A 15,584-nucleotide genomic window follows, 5' to 3' on the forward strand; every position below is an offset into this window, starting at 1 on the left:
CCATAGACAAATTGTTCCTAATGAGCATATAACCTTATGTGCTCTTCATAGAAAATGACATGCTATGAGAGCTACAGGCAAGTTGCAAGCTTTCCTTTCCAAAGTTGGAAGAACAGGATTAAAGATCAAACATTTTCTTTGTTTTTTTAAATGTTTAAACAAAGAATGACCTGCCTTGAAGTTGGTTAGAAGCAGAGTTTGATCCTACTACCACTCTATAAATGCTTCACATAAATGTCACTGTTCATAAAGCCAATCTATTCATATGGAAAATCAGTTTATCAACAGCTGTCCTGGGGCTATTTGAGGGTAATCACTATCCACCTTGTAGCAAAGCAGCAAAGACATTCAAGTTAGTAAGTCTGTAAGAAATATGCATACAGTGTAAAGAACATTTCAATATTTTAGAAAATGTATAAATACAGTATAGTGTTTTTAAATAATATTTCTCAGTTAAATAATCATCTAAACGGTAAAAATGACATGTGAAAATTACCCTAGAATTACTTTCTCTCATATATTGGTTTGCAGTTGGTGAGGAAGGATTATTGTGAGGAAGCATTCAGTTTACACTAGAATAAAATCATACAATCATAGGGTTGGAAATGATCTTGCAGGTTTTCTAGTCCAACCTCTGCCCAAGACAGGAGATCTTATTTCATTCTGGACAAATGGTGTCCAATCTTTTCTTGAAAACCTTCAGCGATGGAAACCAAGCTGTTCATTTGCTAATTGTTCTCACTGTCAGAAATTTCTCCTTAGTTCCAATTTGGATCCCCCTTTAATACATTTCCACGCATTGCTTCTTGTCCTGTCCTCATGTGGTTTGGAAAATAAATCAATCTCCTCTTCTCTGTGACAGCCCCTCAAGTACTGAAAGACAGCTATCATGGCACCCTGAATCCTTTTCTTCATTAGCCTAGACATACCTAATTCCCTTAACCACATACAGTTTAACCTCCAGACCTATTATGGTTTTTGTTGCTCTTCTCTGCACTCTTTTTAGAGTCTCAACAACTTTTTAATATTGTGACCAGAACTGGATGCAGTATTCCAAGTGGGTCTCACTAGTGCAGGGGTGTCAAACTCAATTTCATTGAGGGCCGCATCAGAACTGCAGTTGCCTCAGAGGGCTGGGTGGGTGTGGCCAGGGAGGGAGTGGCCTACTGGGTGGGCATGGATGGACTGCGCATGGCCTACTGGGTGGGCACGGCCAGCTCTACATCGTTTGCATCAAGGGTGCCTGTAGGGGTCTGGGCAGGAGTGGGACAGATGAGGGTCTCTGGCAGAAGGGGGTGGGACCGGGGCAAGCGCCAAGACATGGTCCATTTCTTCATTCCTCACAAAGGGTGACACCTCCTCAGCATACACCCAGGGGGCGGGGCTGATATGGCAGGGGCTGGTTCCTCACTGTTTCTAGACGGCCTTGTGGAGCTAAGACTGAATGTGTTTCAGCATAGATGGCCACCACAAAATTGTACATTGGCTCCCGGCCGGCCTAGGCCAGGGCCAAGGCAGCGGGGGCCGTTCCCTCACTGTTTCCAGGATGGCTTCGCGGGCCACATGAAACCACTTCGCGGGCCGCATCTGACCCGCGGGCCTTGTGTTTGACATGTCTGCACTAGTGCAATACAGAGTAGTACTATCACAAGATCTCGATGCTATACCTCTTTGATGCAGCCTAGGATTGCATTGGGCTTTTTTGGCAGCTGCAGCACACTGATGGCTCATACTTAAGTGATGATCTACTAGGACACTGAGATCTCTCTCATAGTTACTACTGTTGAGCCATGTACTGCCTCATCTAACCAAACTTCATTTGGTTTTTCTTGCCTAAGTGTAGGATCTTACTTTTCTCACTATAGAATTGCATCTTGTTGGATAGGGTCTATTGCTCAGTCAACCAGAGCTCATTCTCCTGAACTTTTCAGATATTCAGATATTCCTGCAACATATGGAATGACTACATTGCTGCATTTGTTCTCTTTTTTGTCTACAGTGACAACATTGACAATGTTGCTACAAATGTAGCAATGTAGTTATTCCATATGCTGCAGGAATATCTGAAAAGCTCAAGAGAATTTTCAACCAACACAATATACACGTATACTTTAAACCCAAGAATACACTAAGGCAGAAGATTGTCCACACCAAGGATAAAACACCCCCAACAGAAACTGTCATATATGCAATACACTGCAGTGAAACATGTGCAGATCTGTACATTTGTGAAATAAAACAACCACTTCACAAACAAATGGCACACCATAGGAGACCAAACTCATCAGGACAAGATTCAGCTGTCTGGCTGCATTTTGAAAATAAAATCCACGTTTGGGTAGAAAGGATCACTGGTTTGAAAGAGGTGTAAAAGAGGCCATTTATGTTAACATTGAGTACCCCTCTCTCAACAGAGGGGGAGGGATAAGACACCACCTATCTCCAGTCTACAAACTGCAGTTCTTGCAGCAGTGCTAAGAGGATTCTGCAACCCACCCTGAGGCCTAAGATAAACCCCCATGTGGTATCAAGGACTCTCACAGAGAGTGCTAATGAACCAAATGACTGCAAAGAAATATAATTCTTCCACCCCCCCCACCATCCAGTTAGAACCTATCCTTCAACTGTCTCAACTGTCAGTACCTATCCTCTATCCCTCCCCCTCCCCCACCATCACAACTGATGTAGTTTCTTGGATGAGAAATAAAACATTTTATTCTTCTTCTCAAGGAAAAAAGCTAATGTGATGGAATTCGATTATTTATATGATTTTGGCAATCTCTTTGACAGATTTCAGACAACTCTGTGTAAATTCAAATAAATTCAAACTATACTAATTGCAGTACAGTTTCAAATCTTTCAACCCTGTGAGAAATCACATGATGAATTATTGTGGGATGCTGTTATGTTTATAACTAAGTAACCTGTATATATTGTTACTAAGCAATTCAGCCAGGAAACCCTTCCAAAATACAGTTTACGTTTTGAATTCTTATTAGCATAATTCCAGGCCTAAGTCTGTTGACAATTAATGGCAGTCAGGATCTGAGATTACTAGGATTGCTAATGATTGACTCTGAGTAGTGGAATGTTATTTTTGTAAATTTTTACTTCCAAGCGGCCCTCAAATTTATCTTCTATATTGTTGCACATGGCGTCCTTCTTCTTCTTGTGCCATATCTGTTATCGGACGTTGGTGATCATGTTGGCGATCCTGTTTTTATCAGCAGCCGCATGAAAAAGTGCTGCTGAGTTTTGTCCACAACCTTCAAAAGCAGCTTTTTGTGGGTATTCTGGGAAGCAATAGCAAACTGAAGACAGCTCTGCTGAGGGTGGAGCAGATGACTATGGTGAAACAAGGAGATGGTGAATGGATTGGCTTCTTGGAATTCCTCTTTGGATAAGGAGAGGACCTGGGATCATATACAAGCATTCCATATAGCAGCTCCCCACGAAGAGACTGTAAAACAGTGGTCTCTGATGGATTTAGAGCTCCAGGAGCCAAGACAAAGCAAGTCTTTGCCAAAGCCACAGATATCATTTTTCCAAAATTACAATCAATCACTAGTTTTGCAAAGTTCCTGTCTTAATCATTTTTGCAAATTGCTTCAAATTCTGAACAATTTGAATATAAGAAATTATAAGAAATCTTCTTGGGGGAAAATGCTGTTGATTAGTAAAAAAACATATTAAGATGGGACTTTGAACCTTGGATACTACAGGAAACAGGAAAGAATTAAAGATTATAATTAAAGGAAAAGAGACCCACTAATACAGAATGGAGTAATACCAGATATGAACAAAAACTGTTTTCCTGGACAACCTGGTGATAAATCATATTTGCTGTAATGATTTGAAAAGGAAAATATGGCCACTGAGCAAACAGAGAAGGACAAATAATTCTGAGTGGTAGTGAAAAATGATATGATCAAAATTGCGATAGGAATATAAAGTTGCTTCTGAGCCAAGGAGTAAGTTTTAATATTGATGCAGACTGTCTGATGGTTTTTGGTTGGATCATCACTTAGTTTTGATTAAATATCTTACCTGGGATGTTAATTTGTTAATAATATTAATAAAACAAAAAAAATTAATAATCCCAAATATTCATGTAATGAATGTTAATTGAAATTAATGGTTAGAAGAATGGTTATATAAACTAATCTTCAACATTACCGTTGAAGATTTCCTTTGGGCAAATTATGTCTGTATATAGGGTTAATGTATGAGATCTCTGTGGGAAAGAATAAAATAAGAGTTTTGAAACTGAAAGAAATGGAAGCAGAATCTAGGCACCCTTAGGATGCAAATATTACAAGAACAGCATAAGCATGTACTGTAGTACTCTCTTCCCCAAAGATGCCTGACATACAGTATGTAGAATTGCCCTGGGGACTTTTCATAGCAGCATTCATTGAACAATATTGGCAATATGCACATTTCTGAATTCACAGTTCTTAGCACTTTTTATCTTTTGCTATTCATTTATTCTTGAATATATCTGTGGAACAGGAATTAGTTTCAAACAATTTAGATGATGAACAGTAAGTAGACATGTACACCAATGTTACTATTCTGTTGATTTTCTTCATGATGACACTTTATATCACCATTTTGATTTCTCCTGTGAAGCAAAAAAAAAATGTTGAATTCTGATAGTACTATCTTATATATGCCACTTCAGAGTAAGTCTCTGTAAGGACCCACCCCACTTTGCATCTTAAGAAGACAGAACTCTTGGAATAATTTTTCCAACAGGAATCCTTTATTAAGAGAAAATGGTTGCAGGCATGCTAGACAGGACTTGGGGTCCAAGCTCTCCCATTCAAGGTTTTAAGGGGTTCCCCAGTAGTCCCACCCAATCAACCCCCCTTCCAGTGATAGTTTCAAGTATCACAATTCCACCCCCTTTCTTCTTTCTTCCGTCTGAATGGAGACTTCAGGTAACTACATGAAAGGCAAGTATCCTGCTTTGTTATGATAAGGTTCTCTAGTGCTAACGCTTTGATGTTACAATAAACACACATTCAGCATTCAGCTCTTTGAAGTGTACTGAAGGAAGTGAGGGCCATAAAGCCCCTTTGTTCTCCCCCTTCTCTCCCTCTTATGGCAGAATCCAAAGAAGGCAGAATTGGGAGTTTCTATATTTGATAATTAAAGATGAAATATGATTGGATTCTGACAATTTAGATGATGAACAGTAAGTAGACATGTACACCAATGTTACTATTCTGTTGATTTTCTTCATGATGACACTTTATATCACCATTTTGATTTCTCCTGTGAAGCAAAAAAAAAATGTTGAATTCTGATAGTGCTATCTTATATATGCCACTTCAGAGTAAGTCTCACTGTAATCAATGGGACTTTGCCTGGATAAGAGGACACAGCATAGATCCGTGGTGGCGAACCACAGGTGGCATGCAGAGCCCACTCTGTGGGCATGCGCGCTATTGCCCCAGTCCTAGGCCTTCAGCTGGGTTTTATAAAACCTTTTCGCTTTAGGCTTCTGCCACCGTGTGCAAAAAAAAAGAAGGTTTAATCAATCAATTTCAACTTGCGGGGAAAAAAAGATCTCGCAAAGTTGGAATTGATTGAACTTTTTAGTCCCACCCAGTCTGTCATTATCACTGCAGCCCCACCCACTCAATGGGCCACACCCACCCAATGAGCCCCGCCCACCCAGCACACGATACATAAGTGGGTTTTAGGTTGCAATTTGGGCACTCGGTCTCTAAAAGGTTCGCCATCACTGGCATAGATCAACGTTTTGGTGCTATGTGAGAATTTTCAAGAAACCATGATGATGGATACTTTAGTATCAGGATATTATAAATATAAGAAATTCTAAGTTGGAGAAACAAGCTTCCTGTGTAGCACAAAAAGTGATTTCTCATTATAATTTTTGGAAAACATATATTTGTTAAGAATCTATTTATTGCAAATAATCGAAATCTATGCAGTACACATGTAAATACTTAAACTTTATATGGAATCAGAAAGGAGCCTATATATTTTTATAAGACTGTGCAGTTTATATTAGTATTATTGAAAAATATGCATGAGGAGTATGTTTAATATTTACATCCTTCTCAGAGCATTTAGTTTAGATTAGTTCAGAGTTTTCCAAGAACTGCAATGTGCCAAGACAAATTTTTGAAGTAATAAATCTGGCCTGTTTCACTTAGGTGTATTACTAGTGTGTACATTTCTGCAATCATTGTTTCCTAACTTATTGTAAGATTTGGGATAGTTTGGCAATATCATTTTCTCATAATACATCCTGGAAAAAGAAAAAGCAAAATATTCAGGTTATTAGACTCTGCAAATTATATAAAATCCTTGTCAGAACTGAAGACTATTTATTCTAAAGGAGTATCAGTGTTTTACAATGCAGTTTTGCTGTGCTAGGGATTGTTAAACTTTGAGATCACATGGGAAGGATCCATACAATGGTTACTTTATATGCCAGTCTAATTGATAGAGTGGTGATATGAGCACATGTCATTCCAACAATATGCCCAGGAAGATATGAAATTTTATTCTGATGCCAAATGGAAATGTTGGAACAGCAAAAATACATCTAAATAAGAAAACTGCTGGATGGGTGATTATTTTATTTTATTTAATTCCCAGTGGTTAAATTGTAGCATAATATATGTAGCTCTTTAGTCTATTATCATAATTTGAAAAACAAATTAAATTCAAAAGAGGAACAAATGCAACAAGAGTAATTTATACAGATTTTATAGCACATTATATTGTATTTAAATATAATTTTGAGCTAGAGATTTTATTAACTTATACTAAAATATTTAGAAATTAGGTCCCTGCAGCATTTCTTCCTACTAATAGTGCTATGGTTTTTCTTCTATATTAATTACAGACTCTGTTGAGATAGGCAGCTATAGAAATCAAAGAAATAAAATTTAAAAAATAAAAAAATAATTTTTATGATTACCATGATCTGATGCAACTTGTAGAAATGGAACTAATGAAAAAGAACTCTTTCTACAATGTCTAATACCATTAATATCCTACTAGATGGTCAAACAAATTGTGATCAAATATTTATATAATTTGGAAGAAAAGCATGTAGAAATAGAGATTAAATATTCTTACCTTCCATCAATAATCGAAGATTCTTTTGGTAATAAATGCAATGATCACGTAAGAACCTCTGTCAATATGAAGACTAAATATGCCAAATCTGAAGCATGATACAAGGTTTACAAAAATCCTTCAGTATTTATTTTGGACATGCCTGATCTCCATATAACCCTGACGTCTCACAATATAACAAAACAAAACTAATTAAACAATACCATACAAGATAAATAAATAGGATGGAAATCCAGTCATCAATGCAAAACAAAAAATTTCATTCACCTAGCCCACAGGTTGGCAACCTGCAGCTCCGGAGCCGCATGTGGCTCTTTGAGCCTTCCCCTGCGGCTCTCAGCCTCCTCTGCCATTTGCAGAGAGAGACAGAGACAGAGAGAGGCACTTGCGCTTCCTTGCTTCCCTCTCTCCCTCTCTCTCCCTCTCTTTGTGTGTAAAAAAGTGTGGACTCACAGTGTTCTCCGAGGAGCTGAAAAACTTATTGGGCTGAGCTCCTCCCTTTGCTGTGTCTCTGCAGGAAGCAGGAAACATGAAGGGCAGGAGAGAGCTAGCTAGCCTAGCTATGATGACTCAGGAATTCTGGGAGTTGAAGTCCATGAGTCATAAAAGAGCCGAGGTTGCCTACCCCTGAGTTTGTTGGAGAACAGCTTGAAGTCAGCTTGCCAGGTAAGCAGAAGATTGGAGAGAGGGAGAGAGAGGGGGGAGAGAGAGAGAGGGAGAGAAAAAGAGAGAGAGAGAGAGGGAGAGAAAGGGAGAGACACACAGAGAGAGACAGAGACCCTTCTGACATCTAAAATGAAGATAATTCTGCATATATCCTTTTTTACCTTTATCACACACACACACACACACACACACACACACACACACACACTTATAATAAAGGTAAAAAGGATATATGCAGTGTTAGCTTCATTTTAGATATCAAAAGGGTTTTGCAGCTCCCAGTGTTTTGCTTTTGGTGGGAAATGGGTCCAAGTGGCTCTTTGAGTGTTTTGGGTTGCCTACCCCTGACCCAGCCCAAGACCTAGGAGGACAGCCAAGTCTTTAAGGCCTTTCAGAATGCTATCAAATGATAGCCACACAGAACTTCGGAGACATCCTATCCCACAGGACAGATGCCTTGTCTTAAATTAACCTAAAATTAGTTTATAGGATATCTTTGATTCCTCGACCAAAATGTATTGATATGTTATGATATGATTGCCTTATTCCTTAAGCCATAGTGCCTTAACCCACTGTGTTAATCGTTGTATAAAGGTCCCCAAGCTCACAAAAATGCATTCAAAAATTACAGACTGTTTAACTGAAATATATATAAGAAATGCTATTTCATTTTGTTAATAATATCAATCAATTATAGTTCGAATAAATGAAATAAAAAGCATGAAACAAAAATATAAATATTAGTCGTATCAGACACTGAATTTTAACATATTAGTTTATTTTAATAGGAATTAGAGCAGTTAATTAGCACATGGATAGAAATTCAAGTATGTTTATAAATAAATTTTTGGAACATTTATTGTTTAATGTTGATGATTATGGATACAAAAACTAAACATATTAAAATATCCATTTGATTAACCTGTTTATTTGGTCCAATTTTAACATTTCAAGGTTTGTTTGAACAAGCATCTCCTTGTATTCATTCATCAGTTTTAGAAACTCTTCAATAGGTCTACAAAATGAAAAAGAGTGAAATATAATTAACCATTTAGCTTTTTAGCTGTGAAAAACTCTTGTGTTTTAAATACAATACTACGGTAACTTCTTTTCTGTCATTTCATCAAGAGTAAAATTTCCTTGGATTCAACCCAAACATAATAAAAGAACATTTGATTGAAGGTCACACTATATTATTTTCACAAGCATTAACTATAAAATGTATTTTGGGTATATAGCAAGATATATACAAAATATGTACCAGATAGTTTCTTCAGAAGTTGGAATGTAGCTAACCATATCTTCAGTGTTTTCTTCTTGTTGGGCATCTAAAAAATTAGAAATATGTAGATCAGTAACATCTAGCTAAGTAAATTGCAGGGCACAATGTGCATGGTGACTTCCAGACCAGTGCTATTCCTGTAGACTAGAGGGAAGCCCTTTGTCATTATTTGTTTAAACCCCTTGTAACCTATTCCTTCCAACAGTCATCAACACATTCAATTGATCAGCAAGAGATATATGCCAATGGAAAGGGAAAGAAATGCTATAGTCATAGTTTTCTTGGCAGACCTCACAGAATTCAAGGTTATTAAACTGATACAAAATCCATCTTCTGTGATACAAGTGATTTTAGAAATATTGAGATAATTCAGAGCAACATATTATATCAAGTGAAGGTATTTACATCATTATTAGCATATATCTTTAATCAGGTACATATATTCCATTTTTTCTAGACAAATCATATTTTGAACACAATTTTGTCAAGACATAAGATTTATGCAAATATTATGATTGTATCTGAGTGCAACTGACATGACAATAATACGTAAAATAGATTGTAATGAAATTAGCTGAGCTCAAGCTTAAGAATCTTTAGCTCAATTTTTTTTATTAAATTATTAAAAAGATAACATTATACATTAAGCAGAAAGGATTTATGCACTTGTCATAAAATATAACTAATAAGATCATATTTATTATTCCAATAAACAGTGAAGGTTTTCCATTTACTATCTGAATTAATAATATGAAGATTCACCCAAGCACTGAGCACTACCAATAAAAGGTATTATGAAAATAAAGCCTACTGAAAAATAATTATGGGGAGTATAAACTAGAGGTCACTTCTCATATGAATCAGGATTGTAGCCAAATATAACTTTTTCTGTCAGTACTATTGCAGAACTGATAAATAACTCCTAGTGTTACTAGTCACCTGTAATTTTTATTAATAACTAATGAATTAAAAATAATAAGTCCTTAAGACCAGTTTGTGAAGTGGTTAATGTTTTAAAAAAAAAAACAGAGAAGACCCAGATTCAAGACAAAACTGTGTCAAAAGCTTATTGAGTGATTCTGGGACTGTCACAGTATCGCAACATAATTATTTTACAGAATTGCTATGAAATAAATGGAAAGAAAAAAATTGTTTGGGCTCTTTGAGATCTGGGAAAGGAGAAACTCTTTTCTTTCAAGTAACAAGAAAAGCATTTAAACCAGTGGTTCTCAACCTTTCTAATGCCGTGACCCCATAATACAGTTCTCCATGCTGTGGTGACCCCCAACCACTTATACATCACCGGGTGCCAGGGGCGTGGCCAAAAAAGGGGAAAAAAATGGCAGACAGCCTTGTTTGGCGACCCCTGTGAAATAGTCATTCGACCCCAAATGGGGTCCCGACCCACAGGTTGAGAACCACTGATTTAAACAATAAACTCCTGAACTTGTTTTCTTTAAAAAAGTCTGTGAGAAAACTAGTTATTCAAGAAAACAAATATAATAAAAATATTTGTGTCATGTTTCAAACCAATAATCTTCTTTATATAAAGCAAAGACTGTAACTACTGTGCTATATTAGCAGTGCTGAAAAAGAGAGGTATAGAACTATTGTAGTGCATGGTAAGTACTATCTCATTTGAAATGGCAATACTCCTTCAAAGTAGTCACTGAGCCACTGAGGTTAATTTACATCAACCTGAAATGTTCTATTCCAAATGGGCAGGAATGCTCAAAGCAACAAACAGATAAACGTACTTCAGAAATGGAGCAAATTGAGTAGGGATTAATAGAGAATGATACTGTTTGCTTTGTCCACCATTCCAATGATTCCAATAGAGAATGATACTGTTTGCTTTGTCCACCATTCCAACCCTGGACCATGTAGATCAGGGCTTTTCAACTTTTTTACCGATTGTACCACTTTTAGGATATGGCAATATTCGAGTACCAGCTAGCAAGGTGTCAAAAACTTGATGACCCCAAAAAAAACCTATGCAAAGTTGCAATTGCACTGAAATGACTTATGACCATTTTTCACACTTATGGCCATTGCAGCATGCCCAGGGTCATGTGATTTATATTTGGATGCTTGGCAACTGATTCATATTTATAATGGTCAGTGTTCCAGGGTCATGTGATCCCCTTCTGCAACCTTTTGACAAGCAAAGTCAATGGCAGAGCTGCTGGTGGCCAAGTGCTAAGGTGGGACTTCCTTTCCTCCCTCCCTTCCCTGCCTCCCTTTTTCTCATTCCCATCTCCTTCTGAAGAAAGAATTTGAACCCCCCTCATATTTTCCCTCTTCCATATATTGATCAAACAAGGAAAGACCTCCAGAGACAGAAAACACAAGCTGCTGAGTGAACTAGCTTAAAAAGGCACATTCCCCTTTAAGAATTAGCTACTGGCTAGAAAGGAAAGTAAGGAGCGCAGCCTGCACTTAAGGAAGAAAAAAAATGTAAGTACTGGCTGCCAGCTAAGGCAACCTCCCAAAATGGCTCCATTCATAAGTAAAAGAATGCTACAGGAAAAATCCATTCAGGAGAAAAATACTTCAAAATCCCTTGCAGCAAAACTTACAGCTAACAACAGCAGAGCAATAGAAGCTAACACGAGACATCAGCCATCAGCCAAATAGAAATTGCCAAACACTCCTTAAGAACACAAAGCCCTCATTGCACAAATCCCAGAACTTCAAAGTCACAAAAGCACATAAGAATCCTTCCACTCTCCATCTCCTTCCCTCCTCCGTGCCTCACCTCCAGCCACTGCTGCCTTTTTTCATTCCTCTTGGAGGGTGACCCCTCCCCCGCTGCATTTCTTGCCTGTTTGCTGCTGCCAGCACAGGTGGCTGCCACAGCAGTTGTAGATCAGCTCATGGCCAGTCTGCTTGATCTCCTTTTCCCCCACCCTCCCCCCTCCTTCTTCTTCTCCTTCGGTGCAGCTGACTCTGCCTCTTCCCAAGGCTGCTGCTTTTTCTCTCTCTCCCTCTCCTGCCTAAAGTGCCTCCTTTTATAGCCTCTCCTGTTTACGTCTCCTCCTCCTTTCTCATGGGGGAGGGTGAGCCAGAAGTGAGCCTGTATCCTTTGCATCTCCAGAGGACTCTCTCACTGTAAGTCCTTGCCTGTGCTGGCTCTTTCCCTCCTCCACTACACTTGGCTAGGCAGGGCTGCGTACCACCTGCCACTCATTAATGTACCACAAGTGGTACGTGTACCACTGGTTGAAAAGCCCTGATGTAGATGAACCCTTAAGAAGAAAAAAAGAGCATCTAGGATAGAGTGGTGATATCATTTGGGTTGTCCTGTAATAGTAAGAATGACAATATTTCACTTAGCTTCCAAAAGGCACAGATTTCAGTCTTTTTTCTTGAAATATTTTTTTAGAAAGTTAAAATACAAAACTCCAAATTTTTTGATAAAAACAAAGAAAACACAAGACATTTAAAAAGTGCATTAAAACCACCAACAAACATACCCATATTATCCTTCCTATTTGAATACTGATAAATATATTACAATGATATTAATTTCCCAATCGTTGCAAAACAGCCTTCCCAAATTTTTAAACTACTAATTCTATTTGCAGATTATTACCTGTCATCTATCTATTAATGGTAAAATAGTTAAACAGGTAGAATAGTAATAAAAAAGCAAGATTAAAATGTCAAAACTCTCTGTCAACAAACTGTTATTGTAGTCAACTCATAGAAAGTTTACAGCTTATCTATCCCAAATCAGCCCAACAATTAACACTGATTTGTCCTTGATCCACCTTTGTTTCTTAATACTATCTCTTATCCATTGTTGTCTATTTAAATATAATAATATCATTCTCCAGTCTAACTTCCCAAAAGAATCCAAATGAAGTTGTTTGCCAGTTAAGTATGTTAATTCAATCCTCAATCTCCTTCAATCCCTTTGAGGAAAACCAATTTATCACTTCTCCACTCAATCAGTTTTCTACTGTTGTAAAAGAATGAAGGCTTTTACTTCAGGAAGGCATGTACAATCCACTCAGTTCTAGCTGAAAAATATATTCTTTGAAACAAAGAATGACTGAGCATCTAGAACAGCACAAAAACAACAGAATAAGGTTGCCTGTATTGAAGCTTATTCCAAAGAAATGGCTAACACAAGTATTAAAAGATGCCAATACTATAATACTGTATCAAATATAAGTACCGTAAATGCCGGCATATAAGACGACTTCCGCGAGCGCTGAAATCGGCGCCAAAGACGGGGGTCGTCTTATACGCCGAGTCGTCTTATACGCCGGAAATACTGGTAGTTTCCGGCGTATAAGACGACGTTCTAGGAATGCGGCCCGGCTATAAAGACGGGGGTCGTCTTATACGCCGGGTCGCCTAATACGGCGGCATATACGGTACCAGCTCATTGCAAGAAAGAAACCAACTAATGTACAACATGGTTGCAGTTATAACTGCATCATTATATCCATATAACCTTGGTTCAACAAAAACGGAAAAAAAGGCCAAAGAGCGCACTTCCAAAATAGAATATTGGGTTGTAAAATAATATTAGGATGCTGCAATCAGATGTAAGCAAGATGGAAAAGATGGAAGAAAAGAAGCTGAAGAACAAGAAGACGAAAGAATACTTGATCATGAAATACCACCTAGAAAGGGAGATTAAGGAAGCACTTGAAATAATAAAGAGCAAACAACAGCTATAGTCAGGAAGATCAGCAGATACAAAGCTTGTATTGTACACTATAGGCAGAATCTTCAATTTCAAATTAGTTTCTAGCAATACATAAATGCGGACAAGTACAATAAATCATTCAAGAGCTGACACCAGTCAAGAGTTGACATAAGAAAAAATAGTGAAGTTCTGAGTGCAGCTTTGGGACTACTCCAGAATTGCAACAATAATACAGCTTGGACGAAGGAGGTGGATAAAAATAAAAAAGAAGATGAAATTAAAAAACACAGAAATGGTACAGAAAAGGTCAAGGAAAATCTTGAATTGGTTAGCACCAGATGAAGATAAACTGCAGTTTTTCGTTGAAACATCTCAGACATGTCAAACACAAGGCCCAGTGGCCAGATGCGGCCCGCGAAGTGGTTTCATGTGGCCTGTGAAGCCATCCTGGAAACAGTGAGGGAACGGCCCCTGCTGTCTTGGCCCTGGCCCAGGCCAGCTGGGAGCCAATGTACAATTTTGTGGTGGCCCTCTATGCTGAAATGCATTCATTCTTAGCTCGACAAGGCTGTCTGGAAACAGCAAGGCACCAGCCCCTGCTGCATCAGCCCCACCCCCTGGGTGCATGCTAGGGAGGTGTCACCCTTTGTGAGGAATGAAGAAATGCACCATTGCCTGGATGTGGTCAGCAAATGGTCCTCACATACTTCACATATCCGGCTTGATGAGCTCTGGGGGAAGGGTTTTGGCAGGCAGCGGGGCGCTCTCCTCAAAAGCATCGAGAGGCTGAGCTGGGCGGCGCAAATCCAAAAAGAAACACGAGGCCACCCAGCTCCCACCCTGCCTGGTTTCAGCAGGCAGTGGGGTGCTCTCACAGCGCCAAGAGCTGAGCCGGGTGGCGCAAACCTGATGAGAAGTGCAATGCTGCCTAGCTCCAAGTCTGCCCAGTTTCAGCAGGCAGCAAGGTGCAAAGCTGGCGAGCTTCGCACCACCTGGCTCAATCTCTCAGCGCTGTGAGGAGACTGCCTCGCTGCCTGCCGAAACTGGGCAGGCTGGGGGCTGGGCGGCATTGCGCTTCTTTTTGGATTTGCGCTGCCTGGTTCAGCCTCTTGGCGCTGTGAGGAAAGTGCCCCACTGCTTGCCGAAACCGGTCAGGCTGGGGGCTGGGTGACATTGCGCAGTAACATTGACTCTCACACTGCTCATGGCATCCCTTCCTCCAGAGCCCACCAAGCCAGATATGTGAAGTAGGTGAGGGCCATATGCTGGCCACTTCCAGGCGATGGTGTATTTCTTCATTCCTCACGAAGGGTGACACCTCCCCAGCTGCATTTCTTGCCTGTTTTTCTCCCTCTCTCATCTCAAATATTTTCCCACCACTCTGTACTTAGGAAGGAAAGAAGGAGAGGGAGGGTCTGAGGGAAGTCCTGCCTTAGTCATGCCTTGCTGCCCTTTCACCATCCCCTTGCCCCCTCCTCCTGGCCTAGCCTGGGGTCTCCCATCCTATTGCTAAGGAAGCTTTGGATACAAAGTTGGGTCTCCTCCATGGAGAGGGAATGGGCCTCCCTCTGACTTTGCCCTCGTACCCATCATGAGCAACCTGGGTAAGGAGAGCAAGCACAGCAGCAGTAGCTTTGAGGAGGAGGTAAGTGTAGCTGGGCACCCCCTTGGGGAAGTGGGGCTGGGCTTGGTGCTGTGGGTGCTCGAGGGCCAGGCTGAGCATTTGATCTCTGCTGTCCAGGGCTCCCAGCAGCCCGCACCACCATCCAGCCCCCCCTGCATGGCCTGAGAGGAACAGTGAAGATTCTCCAGTGGACCGTGCCTTGGCACTGCCAGAGACCCTCAGATCTG

General features: G+C 39.6%; 1 protein-coding gene across 6 annotated transcripts in view; it reads right to left on the reverse strand.

Moving 5' to 3' along the window:
- Window positions 1-8,154: 8,154 nt before the first annotated feature.
- Window positions 8,155-15,584, reverse strand: part of TTC29 (tetratricopeptide repeat domain 29) — a 118,980-nt gene continuing 111,550 nt past the window's right edge. For 2 of the 6 annotated variants that reach the window (XM_039339006.1, XM_039339009.1), the window contains 2 exons: window positions 9,050-9,116; window positions 8,168-8,803 (listed from right to left, as the gene is read on the reverse strand). In XM_039339006.1, coding sequence (XP_039194940.1) covers window position 8,803; window positions 9,050-9,116 — 68 coding nt within the window. In that variant the 3' untranslated portion in view covers window positions 8,168-8,802. Of the gene's footprint in view, window positions 8,804-9,049; window positions 9,117-15,584 lie in introns of all 6 variants that reach the window. The other 4 variants (XM_039339008.1, XM_039339004.1, XM_039339003.1 and 1 more) reach the window with 4 other exon arrangements.

Source organism: Crotalus tigris, unplaced genomic scaffold (genome assembly GCF_016545835.1).
Source record: "Crotalus tigris isolate CLP2741 ecotype Arizona unplaced genomic scaffold, ASM1654583v1 scf7180000017725.2566008, whole genome shotgun sequence".
Classification (NCBI taxonomy): Eukaryota; Metazoa; Chordata; class Lepidosauria; order Squamata; family Viperidae; genus Crotalus; species Crotalus tigris.